This window comes from Gymnodraco acuticeps, unplaced genomic scaffold, assembly GCF_902827175.1.
Source record: "Gymnodraco acuticeps unplaced genomic scaffold, fGymAcu1.1, whole genome shotgun sequence".
Taxonomy (NCBI): domain Eukaryota; kingdom Metazoa; phylum Chordata; class Actinopteri; order Perciformes; family Bathydraconidae; genus Gymnodraco; species Gymnodraco acuticeps.
The window spans coordinates 1,700,643-1,714,957 of record NW_022992336.1 but is presented as its reverse complement, the minus strand read 5'-3'; the positions used below and the strand labels follow the sequence as shown (position 1 = coordinate 1,714,957).

Sequence of the window (14,315 nt, the reverse complement as noted above, 5' to 3'; positions counted from 1 at the left end):
ACAAATAATCCAACTGAAACCGGCATGGACAATGACTATGTTTTAAAAATGCGCTTATCCAGAAAAGCCTGGTTTGGACACTTTATGGGCAGAAGAAACATTTATATCAAAGAAATAATTATACATTTCTGTCTTTTTATGCCTATAATAGCTACTAACTTGAATTGTTATCCAAATTAATTAATCAATTATTTTTTATATTTTATTGTAATGTAGAGACAAGGCCTTTAGTGACAATCATGTATTGCGTTACAATTACATGTAAATATGATATTTGGCCTCAAATTATCTGAGGCCTGGCGCCCCCCCCAGGTTGGGAACCACTGAGCTAGAGTGTTATTAGATGATTCAGTATTGTTCAAAGATCTGCAGGGGTATGCTTTTGGTGACAACATTAGATATTCCAGAGCAGCTGATCTCAATGGTACATTTCATGAAACAAAGTCATTTCAAACTAATTGTTGACTCCATTTCTCGACACAGTGTTAGGATTGACATTGTGGTTTTAAAAGAGAAGTCATCAGTGTTGCTTTCAGATCTCTCTGTCTGAGTAGCTAGTTAAGCTGTCTTCTCGGTCTTAAAAGACAGACTCACATGGCAGTGATTAGGTCATCCATTTAAACTGTTAGTGAACCACGGCACCTAACTGTTTAATGAAGGTCAGGCTGAGTTTACAGTGTGAGAGTGTCCAGTCAAGCTGTCACACACCCCCAGCTGTTCTCTAATAAAGAACAGATTGAGTTTACTCTGAGCGAGCCTGTGTGTGTGTATGTGTGTGTGTATGACTTACTAGTTTGCACTGCAGGCTTCCCTCTAATGAAGGACAGCTGAACTGAGGCTTAATTTTACAATGTGTCATCCACCCTAAATCATCTACAGTACACACAGACTCACACACACTCACATTCACACATGTACACTGTGACTCTCAGTCTCTCTTTCTTCTCAGTGATTTTCCTGTTCTTTCCTTTTTCCTCTTTTCCCCTCCCTTTCCTGTTCCTCAGCATCTTCTGATCTCCTTCCTTTCTTCCTCCTCCCTCTGCTTTCTCTCTGCCCTGTTCCATCCCTTCTGCACTCCTTCCTTTCTCTTTGCTCCCTCCTTAGCCCCCTTCATAGAAACTAATTTCCCCGGTATCATTACAGTTCTTTATGACCTCGTATAAACTGAGAGCTGTTATTCCATCTCGGAGGCCTGGGCATAAAGCTTTAAGCTAGGGGATTTGCCTTTGGTAATGGCTACTAAAATACTTACTTCAATGAACTGCTAATAGACACACTTTTTCGCTTCACCAAAATTGCTTGCAGGTCTGTTTTCCACATGACAGGAGTACTGGTGTACATTTACGAGCTTGTTTCTTGAGGTGAGACTATGTATTCAGTTTGGATCGCGGCTCAAAGGGAACTTTACAACTGTCACTCCATAAGCATTCTTCACTACTGTAAAACTGCATTTAATCGTAGTGCATCTACCAAACATAAATGGCAGGGCTTTTTATCCTTAACTTATCTCAAGTTAGGTTGCTCACGCATGCTCACAGTACTTAACATTTACTCAGTCATGCAACATTACAACTACTGCCCAGTGTGTGGTGGCTGGCACTGTGCAGCGTCAGGGATTCAGTTGGTAATGTTACTGTGGCTGCTAGCTTTGCCAGATGTGTATACTTGCTAACAACAAACACATCTTTTACCTTTTCTTGTTTTTCAAGCCCTATAGAAGATCTATAAAAAATCATTAATTGCCCCATGGATGCACACTTTTGCAAGGGGACCTAGCCAAATGTAATGTCTAAGCGCTTTGAGCACCAGGAAAAGAGCTTTATAAATGTAATGTATTATTATTATTATTATTATTAGTGATGCTCACCTACTGTACCAAGATAACATGAATAATTGGCTATATAAAGTTGGAAATTCAGGGGACGAATGTTTACATTTTTAATCAAGAAAATGATTGTATACAGAAACCCATACAAAGGCTAGAAAATATGTTTTATTTATGTTTTCACTCTTCACAGATTTCCACTGAAATCTGATCTTTGCACCATTAATAAATAACCGCGGTTCTTCTTTTTTTATAGTGCCATGTTGATGTCTTTGTGTCTTTATTGGCCTAATATTGATCTTTTCTCACTGAGATGATAACGTTGCATGATACAATTTCACCTCATATTAGTTTATCTTTTAGAAAGGGTTTAGATTCAGTGTGTGCATGCGTGACATAGAACGAGGGGGCAGAAGAGGTTACACAGGCTAATGTATCTACTTAGCTCCAGTTCAGAGGATATAAGGCACCCATATAACCTCATGATCCTTATTTCACCAGGATAAACAAACTGTTTACATGTATCAATGTTGAACAAATAAAGTGTGAGAATAAACACACGGCTGAATAGAAAGAGACAGTTAGACAGAGGGAAGAGGAAATGAAGTGCATTTGAAAAGCAGATGCATTCACATATATTTTTAAGTCATCTGCAGGTTGAACATAGTCTTTAAATGCTCAGTGACCTCTTGTTGAGAACCGACAAAACAAAGCCCTGTGAAGGAGCTTGTCATTGTCAACCTTCAAAGCCCCGTGTGTGATATATATTTTTAAAGGAAATATTCTTTTGAAATGTTTGCATAAGAACACTGCGTATATTTGTTATGAATTCATTTGATTTTTGATTTCCAACTGACATCCGGCATTAACCTAAACCGCCTTTTCAAGGACAGTTATACATATCTAATTACCTGTTCTATAGAGGGGATAAATGAGCATCATTACACCCCTTGTGTCCTCCTCCTCATCCTCCACCTCTGTCCCCTCTTTCCTATGTGCCCCCACCCCCCCCCGTTTCTGACTGCTGCTATACAATCAAACAAGGGAGCACAGCAAGACCTGCCACTTATGAGACATCAGACACAGGTCAACGGGTCAGTCTTTTAGCGCCCTACCTCTGATCCAACCATCCATCTGGCTATCCCGCACATCCCTCATCTGTTTTGTTTTTTTCTATCATCATCCAACCGTCCATCCATCTCCCTTTCCCTCCATCTATCCTTGCCTTTCCTCCAGCATGTTATTATGGGCCGTTAGGATAGAAGGATTTATGTCCGTTTGTATTTATGAAGGATAGAAAAGAACAAAGGAAAGAGAGATTGGGAAAAACAGGAAGGAAAGGAGGAGGGTAGTCAGTAACTAGAACATGTGGTATAGTGATGTGTCTTTCTGTGTGTATGCAGGGTTGCCCCTCACAGCAGTTGGCCTCTCTAAACTCTGTAATTGAGATGACAAAATAGGACAGCATTCTCCAGTTTTATTCAGCAACTCAAGTTAGCTATTTTATCTCTTGCTTCCCATTCATGGTCCCCTAGGCCCTGACATTGAATTTGGCTTTGGGTTCACTACTAGAGTGATTCCATGCTGGTATTGAGATTATTTATTATTCCCCCCCTCTCAATCAACTTCCTCCTGACTGCTTTTCTGTTTTGTTTTGTTTCTTTTTGGCTTTGTTTTTGTTTTGTTTGTCTACCCTCCCTCCCAAATGTAAAGCGTCTTTGGGTTCAAAAAAAGCGCTATAGAAATACAATATATTATTATTATTATTATTATTATTTCTTGAGTCATGCATGGCAGGCAGGGGTCCTGTGCAGTTTTAGAGGCATACAAAATGAATATACAAGTAATGACAAATTCCAAGTTCTTTCCAAGGGAAATGTAACACCCTAATGGTAATTGCTTATTCCTGAAAGGACTATGTTTCGCTATATACCGACAACTTTATTCTCCCTCGGCCTTAATCATTAGAAATAATTGTTGTATCAGAATGAAACCAAAACTTCCCAGGCCTGAGCTAAAGATACATTACTGTCGAGCCTTTTTCCAGTCAGTAAAGTTGCATATCTTCAAAATGTATTTTTCAGCGTGAGCATGCATTCCATTATGGTTAGGTTCCCATTGTAATAGCCTGCCAATTTGTGGCTACTTAGAATAAGTTGTGTGATTGGTACATTACTTGTTAGATTGCACAATTGTGTAGTTTTTCACAGCACATGGGTATGATTCTCATCTTGTTCAGTGTTTTCACTTTTATTTGGATAGAGCATAATAAAGTTTCAAACATTTGTATTGCTATTAAAAGGTAATGCAGTTAAAATACTCTGGGCTTACAATCAAGAAGTAAATGTTCCTCAAAAAAGTCATCCTTTAGCCATCATCCTTGTTTTAAGTGTTCATTAATGTGCATTGTCCCTGCTAAATAAACAATTACATGAAAATGAAATCATTTCTTAACTTACTTCTCTCCCACATAATACATTTATTGAAAAATACTTCTGATAAAATGTTATCAGCAGCAGCTAAAGAGAAGGCGGACATGTGAAGCCTAGATTTGAAGGGAAGTATTAATGAATAGATGAACTGATCGATCAGTCAACAGATGGAGCAACGGTTATAGAGCAAACAATAAAAGAGCTCTCATGAATTTTAAATCCGTGTTTAAAGGACCAGAGATGGAGACACAGATAGCTAGCTATAAGAGAGCCGGGCCGAACACGCGTTAAGTCCCAGCTGTATTCCATGAGGGAAGTTTTCTAATTTCCTTGCTTGTACTGGGATATTACGACCAGTCACGCCTCACCGATTGGCTCTTTGTCCTCCTCTGGGGCAGATTGTCATTTTTATCTACCAATTGATAGCTACGCTTCCTGCCCTGAGCCCACCCTCCCAGGAGACCCATGTAAAGCGGATGAAAACAGGAAGACAATTCCATCCCTCAACGCCTCCATCTCGCACACCCTCTAGCTGGTATTCTATTAGATGGTTAGAGAGGAGAGATTACTGCATCTCAACGGCTGGACATCACTAGCTATTAGCTATTTGACTGCTATCGGTTTTCATTTGCTATCTACTGAGTAATACGCTACTAAATTTGGAGTTGTACAAGATGCAGTTGACAAAAGATCTCAGTGAAATAGGCCTCTTTTATTTTATATCCCCTTGTTCCTGTCGGCCTGCATTAGTTCCTCATGTATGAAATATCTTGGTAGTATCAGTGGAGTTTCCTTCAGAAAGAAATATCATGTTCTTTCCTTACTTCCCACTTTGTGCTTTCGTCTTCCCCCTTAACTGAATGAATGTTCACCTGATACCAGGGGTTTGCCTTTTATGCCATTTAATGCACCTCCAAGCCTTTTCATTTATGTCTCTATTCACCATTACTTTATGAAATTGTGTCTGCTCTGACATAGTATTCTGCCCTATTTTGATTGGATGAGACAAGTCTAACAAAGGCTTTTTTTGGCTAGTTGAACTTTCAAAATTGAAGTGATGTGACCATCCATACAGTCCTTTTTACCGTTATCTCAATTTTCCTTAATTGTTTACTCACAAACACTGTGAATAATCAGCTCCAGCTGTTGGTTCTTTCAAGCAAAGATAATCCGTTTTTTCAATTTAAACAGGACAACTAAATTATATTTAACTTGAAGTAATTGTAATATGCATATGCTTACATCTGGGCACCACTTCACACATAGGCCCTGCTGTCACGTGTACAACACGTAAACTTAAGAGAAAAGGTAACAACGGAAGTAAACTATTCTCAATAGGATATGCATTAAAGGGATGTTTGTCGTTTTCAGGTCACTCAGTTCGTCTGCTGGGTCAGAAGAAAGATGGAGGCCGGAGGCTCGGTGGAGCAAGACTGGACCTGCCCAAGATCAGGAAGAACCCTCTCATCGAGATCATCTCCATTAACACAGGGTAGGACACACACACGGAGAACACCACCCATAAGATATTCCGCTTTAAGTGTGAATTCAATTTCACTGCTTCCCTGCCATTCCGCTTTATGGTGTCCGTGCTCTCTCTCTCTTTGCACAGCCACTTAAACAGAGCCCCTCTGTGCTTCTAATGTTTATCAATTTCACATGGCTTCTCTGGGATACGATTGTGTAGTACGGTGTTTTTATGTGCATGTGCTCATAGTGCAGTTTGTTATTCAAATGTATATGTAATGGAAACCCAACAGGTTACAAGTGTTTTGTCTCTGCTTCCCTTTCACTTATATCATGACAGAAGGAAAGAAAACACACAGCTACCGGTACATGAATACACCTCTTTCCTTCGTCCCCTTTTTCTATCAAAGCTGTGATGTTATGTATTCTTTTGTTACAATTCTTTGGTGTTTTGCCTGTTAGGCCCCTGTCAGTTTATTTAAAAACATTTCTGTCGTGTCTACAATGTTTATAGTTTACCATAAAAAGTGATGAAGGAAGGAAATAAGATTTTATCGTCTAGATAGATAAATAAATGTACATATTCTCGTTAAATACTATAGATAAATAGGTAGAAAGACTTTACCAGTTTAATATGTGTGGATGCTCCAGCACACACACCATAACCCACATGTAGGCTCACATTTTTATGGGCTATTTTCATGTTGTTTACAGATCTGTGTGTCTCTACTAACCCACGTGCTGTATTCTCAGAGCGCTAGTTAAAAAGGTTACGACGGCTAATTCCACTGTGCCCGGCCCCTCCATTGATGATAATCCATCAATCACCCCCCTGTGCTTCTTCAATGTTGGTACACTCATGGTATGACTCACTAAGCAAAGTAAATAACTTGTAGACACGCTAGTGGAGACTACAGCTATAGCTTTCTTGGTTTAAATACATAATGTTTTGTTCCCAAGCTTTTAAACAAGCTGTCAAGTAAACAAGTTTTAGTTTTTCTAAACACCATCTCTTAAATTCAAGACATGGTAACAATAAATGTTATTCATTCAAATTGTTTGTTATATCGGGAACATTATGAATTAAAAACAAACATTCAAGTCCACCATAAGCAGAGATCTACTCCCCAAATTATACTTTTGTCTAACTTTCATTCATAAGAACATTGTGTGGAGATTTTCTTCTAAACTCATGATACTCCCAGCCTCAAAACCACTGTGTGGTTTCCGAAAGAGCCTACTGCCCTAGATGTTTGTGGTCTGTACCAGGGTTTCCGTTAGCCGGTAATTACCGGTTTTTAGCTGGTAACATTTATTAAAAACCGGTAAATTCAAAACCTGCCGGTCAAAATGTCTGGTAATAATTAGGGAGGCTCCGATAGATCGGCCGCCGGTCATTATCGGCCGATATTCACTCTTAATAGTTTGATCGGTGCTCTCTATAAAGGACGATCAGGAGATCTGATCGATATGGACATAAACGAGAGTGAAGTATAACCGGACACGAGAGAGAGATCAGATCAGCTGCTGAGTCTGACAGAGACACGCAGCTCTGCATGATCACCTGAAGCCCCGCCCACTGTTTAGCGAGCTGCATGAGAAACTGACGGGCTGTCAGGAGAGAGGGAGGGAGAGGGAAAAGAGAGGATCCGTTTCTCCCGTGTTATTATTCAAAGTTGATGTAAACTTTTGAATAATGTACTTCATCTACTACAAGTAGTTTGTTTGAATGTAATAATTATGTTGTTTGTTGTTTGTGGAATCATTTATTGGAAAATGAATCTGAATTTTTCGATCTGTTACGATTATAAACTATATAAAATATAAAATATAAAAATATAAAAATGTTTTAAACATCAGCATATCTGCTCATAGTCCGGTAATGACCTGCTAACGGAAACTCTGCAACACAACTCTTCTTATTATTAGTGAAACATGACGGTAAGTTTCAAATTTGTCCGGTAAAATAAATTCTGCCCGGACATTTGACCGGCGAGAAAAAATCCTAGCGGAAACCCTGGTCTGTACATCTCATCTCTTCTTAGATTACACTAAACCTTAAACTCCTTGAACAGCTGTTATCCAACTGTATCAGCCGTCATTTGTCAGAGAAACTTGCACTTTTGAGCAGCAGCAAATGTGGCGTGTTTAAAATGAAACTTGGAAGCTTTGTGAACCAACAAAAAACATTTTAGTACTACTGTACCTAGTATAGGATGACCCTGCCAAATGGTATTCACTGCCCCCTCCAGTGCCACATAGTTTATTGTTGTATTTATAAATAGCTACATCAGATGCCGCACACTGGCCCTGATACATCCTCAGTGTGTCATTTTGATAATTGTTGTTGATTAAGAATCAGATATCCCTCATTCGTCCCACATCAGGGACATCGACAGTGTCACCACAGGAACATGACAGTAAAGATTAAAAGCAAAACATAATAAATAGAAACATCAAACATGTGTGTAATATAATCTAATAAGTAAACTATGGAATGTTTTTTTAAACCTCATCTCACTGTCTGGATTAACCTCAAATCACGTTTACATTTAAACATCACATTTCTTTGCTTTATGTGCTTGTGTACTGGCCATTTCTATGTGTGCTTTTGTGCGCCTTCCAGTCCGGTGACCGGTTTATATGTGTGTGTGCAGATGTCAGTCCCTTGCCAGTCTCTTTACAGGGGGTCTGCATCCGATCCAAATGAACTCACTGGTGTTTTTCGAAAGGGTCAGGCTGGCTGCAAATAAATCCCTTTGCTGTTACTCTTTTAACTGGAACTCTAAGTGCGCGGGGATTACACAAACATGTTGACCGGGTGAACGGGATGTTGACAAATCTCTAACACTGGTATTACTAAAAGTCCAAGCTCAATGTGTGCTTTGAATATGTCCGTCAGTCATTGGTGCCACTAATTTCACATTTTTGACATTTGACTTATCTTAATGTGCGCATGTATTAAGGGAACTAGAGAAAGAGAATGTGCTCTCTCTGTTTTTGCTTATAGATGATCTGTTTTCAAAATTCCTCGGAGGCAGTCGTGACATCATTGGTGACATTTGTCCGCTGAAGAAACAGAGAGATCTTTGTCTGACATACAAACAGACACACGCACAACATCAGTTGTAGTTCATTTTTAAACTGCTTCTGCGTCAGAAGAGAATATTTGAAACTATGAATATGTGTGTGGCCTTTAATGTCTCCCGTTAGTTGTCAGTTTGTCTTTTTGTGACCATGAGGGATGCATCCCTTTGCTTTCTAACCAAAAGTAGCGTAGACCTGCTGCAGGTAAGTACCTTCACACATTATCTGGGGGTCCAGGAAAACCCTTAAATCATGAATAAATAAATATGAACATGTTTTATATGACGTTTTAATACCTGTATTTTCTTACTATTAATGAAATACATGGTAGGCAGTCACTATACAGCATTATTATTGTGAGCATGTTAGCCAATAGCATAGCTGTATATACAGTTTTTCAAAAAGATCCTTTTCAAATGAAGCATAATGTCACCCAGCATGTTGCTAATATCAGCGATATCTAGTAGAACCCAACAAAAAAAGCAGAACAGGATTTGTTTCAAGCAATACAAAATGTTTTAAACATGCAGACCCTGTTGTTGAAGTCAACCCTGCCCATCATAATATAACCCATTAACTCATTTGAAATGACTCTGCACAGAGTCATTTCAGCCTGCGTCTGACAGATGGACCCAATGTATCACCCCCTTTTCTTTTTCAGTGCAAATCACAACAGTCTGGCGTACAGTTTCACCTGGGACTACCTATGAAAATGTAATTTCATGTTCAAATTGATTCACAATATTAGTTTCATTAAGTTGCATATTAATTTCATTTGGACCTATTCAATCCAAATTAGATTGGCTTTTTCCCCTCACCCAGTTAATTTTAACCCAATCAGAAAATAATTTCAACATGGTCCAGCTAGTCGTCAAATGCCCTCTGGCTTTGTAATTAAGGAATATTGTCAGGTTTCTCCTGGGCCATTAGCGATTGCTTTTTTGGACTTCACTGTGAGTATTGCATACATATTATAGATGTGAAGGACACATATTATAACAATAATGGAGCAGCGGAGGGTAACATAGACGATGAATGAAAGAGATAAATACACCTATTGTTGTTTTTTAACATGGGATTGAATCTGACAGTGTTCCTTTTTACTCCACCATACCTGAGCTCTTGTTCTTGTTCATGTTCTTCAGCAGCTGAGTGTTGTAGCTGTTGAGTGTGTTTTATTTAATTGGCTGACGTTCTAGTCGCCGGCATTTAGTTTTGGGTTGGTTCTCATGTTGTGTCTTCTTTATGCAAACACATAAGCCTGAGGGCAGAGTTCATTTCCATACAGCCTCAGACTGGAGAAAGACTCCACTGTGTTTCTAATGCTCCGTTTTGTGTCCCAGTTTTAGCACGCTTGATACTATTAGGGAAGCTGGTTTGTGTGTGCGTTTTGCCCTAGGCTACACTAACGGTCCCCTTTTGCTCTTTGTATATGTGTGTGTATTGTGTATGTGTGTGTTAGCAACATTAAAAGCCCCTTTGTGAACAAGTTGAATCGTGATGCTTCGGTGTCATAAACAAGGAATTTACAGCCACTCAGTCAGAATGCCTCATTAAACTTGTGTGTGTGTGTGTGTGAGAGTGTGTGTGTGTGTGTGTGTTTATTTGTGAGTCTGTTTGTGTAAACCATAGCCATTATACTCCAGGCATTAAAAAAAAGCCCTTTGTTCCACAGTTACAGCTCATTTCATTTCATTATCAGCCTCTTCCCTCCACTCAATTTAGTCACATTTGTGGCAGTCCTAATCTGTTATTGTTATAGCAATATGCTAAAAGTCAGGTGTTAATGATCCTCTGCTGTAAGCCCAAACCAATAACCAACTTCATCATTCCTCCTTCATATCCTCCAGGCAGCCAGGGAGCAAGCAGGTAGACAGGATGACACTCTGGCTTTTTCCAACATGAGTGAAGTATTGCTGGCAGGCTGACTGCTGCCTAATGTTTGATTACTGGCAGTTCTAATTTCCAATAGATAGTTTGAGGTTTAATTAATGATATTAAGGCCTGTACTGCTGTGTAAATATAACATTTAACTTCAAACCATTTAGATGTATCTTTCCTGAACAGTTTCTTGTAAAACCAACATGTTTTTGACTTCTTTTGTGTTAATGTTTCCCTTAGCCTCCTCCTGCACATCATTCCCAATCAAATGCTTTCAGGGTTAAACTTAGACCGACCGACAAAGACACATGCTGCCATCTCTTGATAAAAGCAAACATTGAAGGGTTGAATACATAATATATTTCAACAGTCCTGGTTTTTGTAATAGGAGAGTAGAAATATCTTTGAGTTAGTGGCCTCGCCTATCCAGGGAGTATAAAAGATAACCTTGGAGCCCACACAGTATTTGATCCTCTTTGCTTTGTTCAGCTCCTTCTATTCAATTCACCCTTTTTTCAGCGTCTGACACTAATAGAAACATATTTATTTGCTTAGCGGAAAGCTAATTTAATCTGACCATAAGTCCATGTTCAACACTGCAGGATGCCATTGTCCTTTGAAAAGATGTTTGGAAACCATTTAAACATACGTTTGATTTGTCAAGCAGTATTAATCTCTAATCATTATTTTGTGTCGTTTTCTTTATATACATGTATGTGGCTGGCTGCTATCATAAAGGATTTGAACAGGCTAGTGGCTCATTTCTCACATACCTTTATCCCAGCCAAATCCTTGATTTCTATAATCACTAATAATCACCGTAGCAAAACACACACACACGCGTGACAACACAATATGTAAAGCTGAGTGAAAAGTGTCTGCGTGCTTGTGTGTTGGCGTGCATTTTCAATATGTTTGTGGAAGCTTAAATGCCCCCAGTGTGTTAGCTGCTTGTTTCCTGTGATTTGCGTCTGGCTGCCACAGTGGAATAATAGGTCTTATCAACTTCACCGCTGACCTTTACATAGATGTGTGTTAACCATTGTGACCAAGGTGTAATGTTCACGGCTTTAGACAGCTGAGAGAGAAAGTACATTTGGGGTCACAGACATCTACATTGAGAGGAAAAACAATAAACTTTGAAACAGGAAGGAAGGGCTAACGTTTGGCTGCGAAGCCACAGACACAGCAGCAACTTCCTGCAGGTCAAAGGTAGACTCACTACCTTAACTTATTATTTTATAACTGCTGTTTTTGCCCTGATGTGTCCATGCAGTTTAAGGACAGGGCTAGAATGAGAGAGACATGGGGTATTTCATTTATTGGCTCGGCCAAACAAAGGAGAGGTGTTGAGGACACAGTGTTGTTAAGCCTTTAAAACATTATAGAGCAGCATCAGAGTGACAACGCAGCTTTTATTAATAATGTGGACTGATCATCTGGATTATTTTTGTACTCTACCTTTGTTCAATTGTGCACATATGAGTCCTTCAGGATAGTGATCTACCTAGTATGTATTATTATAAACTCCAGGATTGTTTTGCCCATTAAAGGTACGGTAGGTCATTCACTTCAGAAACACTTTTTGTTATATTCCATGGAATGCTCTTAACATCCCGATAGCAATGAATACATTGGCAATAAATATATACAAATATTTCATCTGTGGAAGCCGTGGCGCTGTAAAAAGCACGACCAATTATCTGCCCCGGCCCGGGTCAAATAATTGGAAGTCTACCTGCCTGTCAACCTTCCATCTCGTGCACAAACTTATCTCGAGCCCTCATTGGTCATGTGCACGTTTGTGTGTTGGAGGAGGGGCTCTGTAGGAAGTCTGAAGGAAGGGGCAGATTTTTTTCGGCTGTATACTTTCAAAGTAGCTGGTTTCTCCATTCTTACCTAGCCTACCTTTAAGTTAAAGCTTATCATCTGTTGAAGCCATTTTGTTTATCTACTGTACCTTATTTATTTTTATAATGAAATATTATGAATGTTTTGCAAGTGTTGTTTTATTATGAATAGGTTGTTATGGATTCCCCTTTGTTGATGTTTATTATTGTTATGATTGATGTTGACTATCTCTAAATCATAGAGACATCACATAAAGGCGTGGTTTTGGCACTTTAGGACAGGTGTGCTCACTATGAGTGGAAGGGCAAATCTTTTTCAACCGCTTAATATAAACTACTGCATGATGATCTCTGCTTGATACAAGCTACCCATGACATGCTGTATGGCTTCAAATCTTTAGTTTTTGAGTTGAACGTTTATGTTTATTGACGACAATGAATCATTAATGTGGATACGCACTTAATATCATGGTTTCATGACTAGTAAACATGCATACCATGCTATAAGGAAGTCTAAACAGCAAAGGCATGCTGTACACAGGGCCCTGACCTGCCTTTTTTTCTGTATCCCTCTGACAGCCATACATTTACTATAGAACAACCAAATATTTTCCTTTGTCTCTTGCAATACTTGATACAAACATCTGAAATCTCTTTACGATACCATAACCTTTTTTCAACCTTTGCTAACCGTCGCATCATGTTCCAGTCTGTAGACATTGTTCAATACTTACTTTACTTATATTGACTATTATCATACCAGTACTGTTTTCATGCTTTCCAGCCCAAAAATGACATTCTTCAGCACCTGATAGTCGTGCTCCTCTTTCTGTCCCAGTCAGCACGCCTCGGAGCCTCCGCTGCTCGATTCTTTTCTTAGCCCTCTTTGCAACCATTTCTGTTTGGAGATCAGTCGAACTCAGCTCATTGTGTTTTTGATGCTAGGGGCCTTGACGTGGTAGGATAATAGAGACACAGCATAGCTCATTGGCGACACACTTTATAATAAAGGCAATCACTAAATAATTGTAGAGTCACTATAAGAATAGAGGAGGCATTTGTGCAGATAAAAGTCTCCGCTTGAAAGAAAAGGCACTGCGCTACAGAAAGAGAGACACAGGGAGAAACGGTTGAGATGGGAAGTCATTAGCCGAGTTAAAAGCAAATTGAATCAGGCCTATGTGCTCTTTTGTAATTTGAATTTCAGTGGGGAAGTGAATATGGCCTATGAAAATGAGCAGCCTGCTTTGGCCTGCTTTGTATTTTATATGCTTGTGCTTCTTTGTCCTAAACCCACACAAATACACAAGCCCCATGTCAGTGCTCTACTTCACAGCATTTTCATTGTGTTGATCATTGGTCAATGATCTCATCTTTCGTTCCTGCACGTTTTTTTTCTGAGAGGAGCAGAATAAAAAATGCTTCATCTAGGAGGAGTGAAGGGTGTTTACACAAGGATTTCTGATCATGTACACATGTGTGTAGGATTGTGGGAATGCATGGATGCACAATATACACATTATTCCCTTTTTGATTTAGCTTACACTCAAACACACACACACACCAAGAATTCCCATTTTCTTTTCTATTTCGTACCCGAAACACACATGATCATATGCAGACATGCTCCATCTCACTCACACACACACATACCCACACCTCTACTAGCTATGTACCGTGGTGGCCTTTCCTGCTGTTTATCAAACCAATGTATGGGTAGTTTTCAGCTCCACTGATCTGAACATATTATTCCATTTCCCTCTTTCCCACTGC

At 39.3% G+C, this 14,315-nt stretch overlaps 1 protein-coding gene across 1 annotated transcript in view; it reads left to right on the top strand.

The window, feature by feature from the left end:
* Positions 1-14,315, top strand: part of cdkal1 (CDK5 regulatory subunit associated protein 1-like 1) — a 303,497-nt gene that overhangs the window by 115,235 nt on the left and 173,947 nt on the right. The window contains exon 7 of the mRNA XM_034208587.1: positions 5,629-5,749. Within this exon, the coding sequence (XP_034064478.1) occupies positions 5,629-5,749 (121 nt within the window). The remainder of the gene's footprint in view (positions 1-5,628; positions 5,750-14,315) is intronic.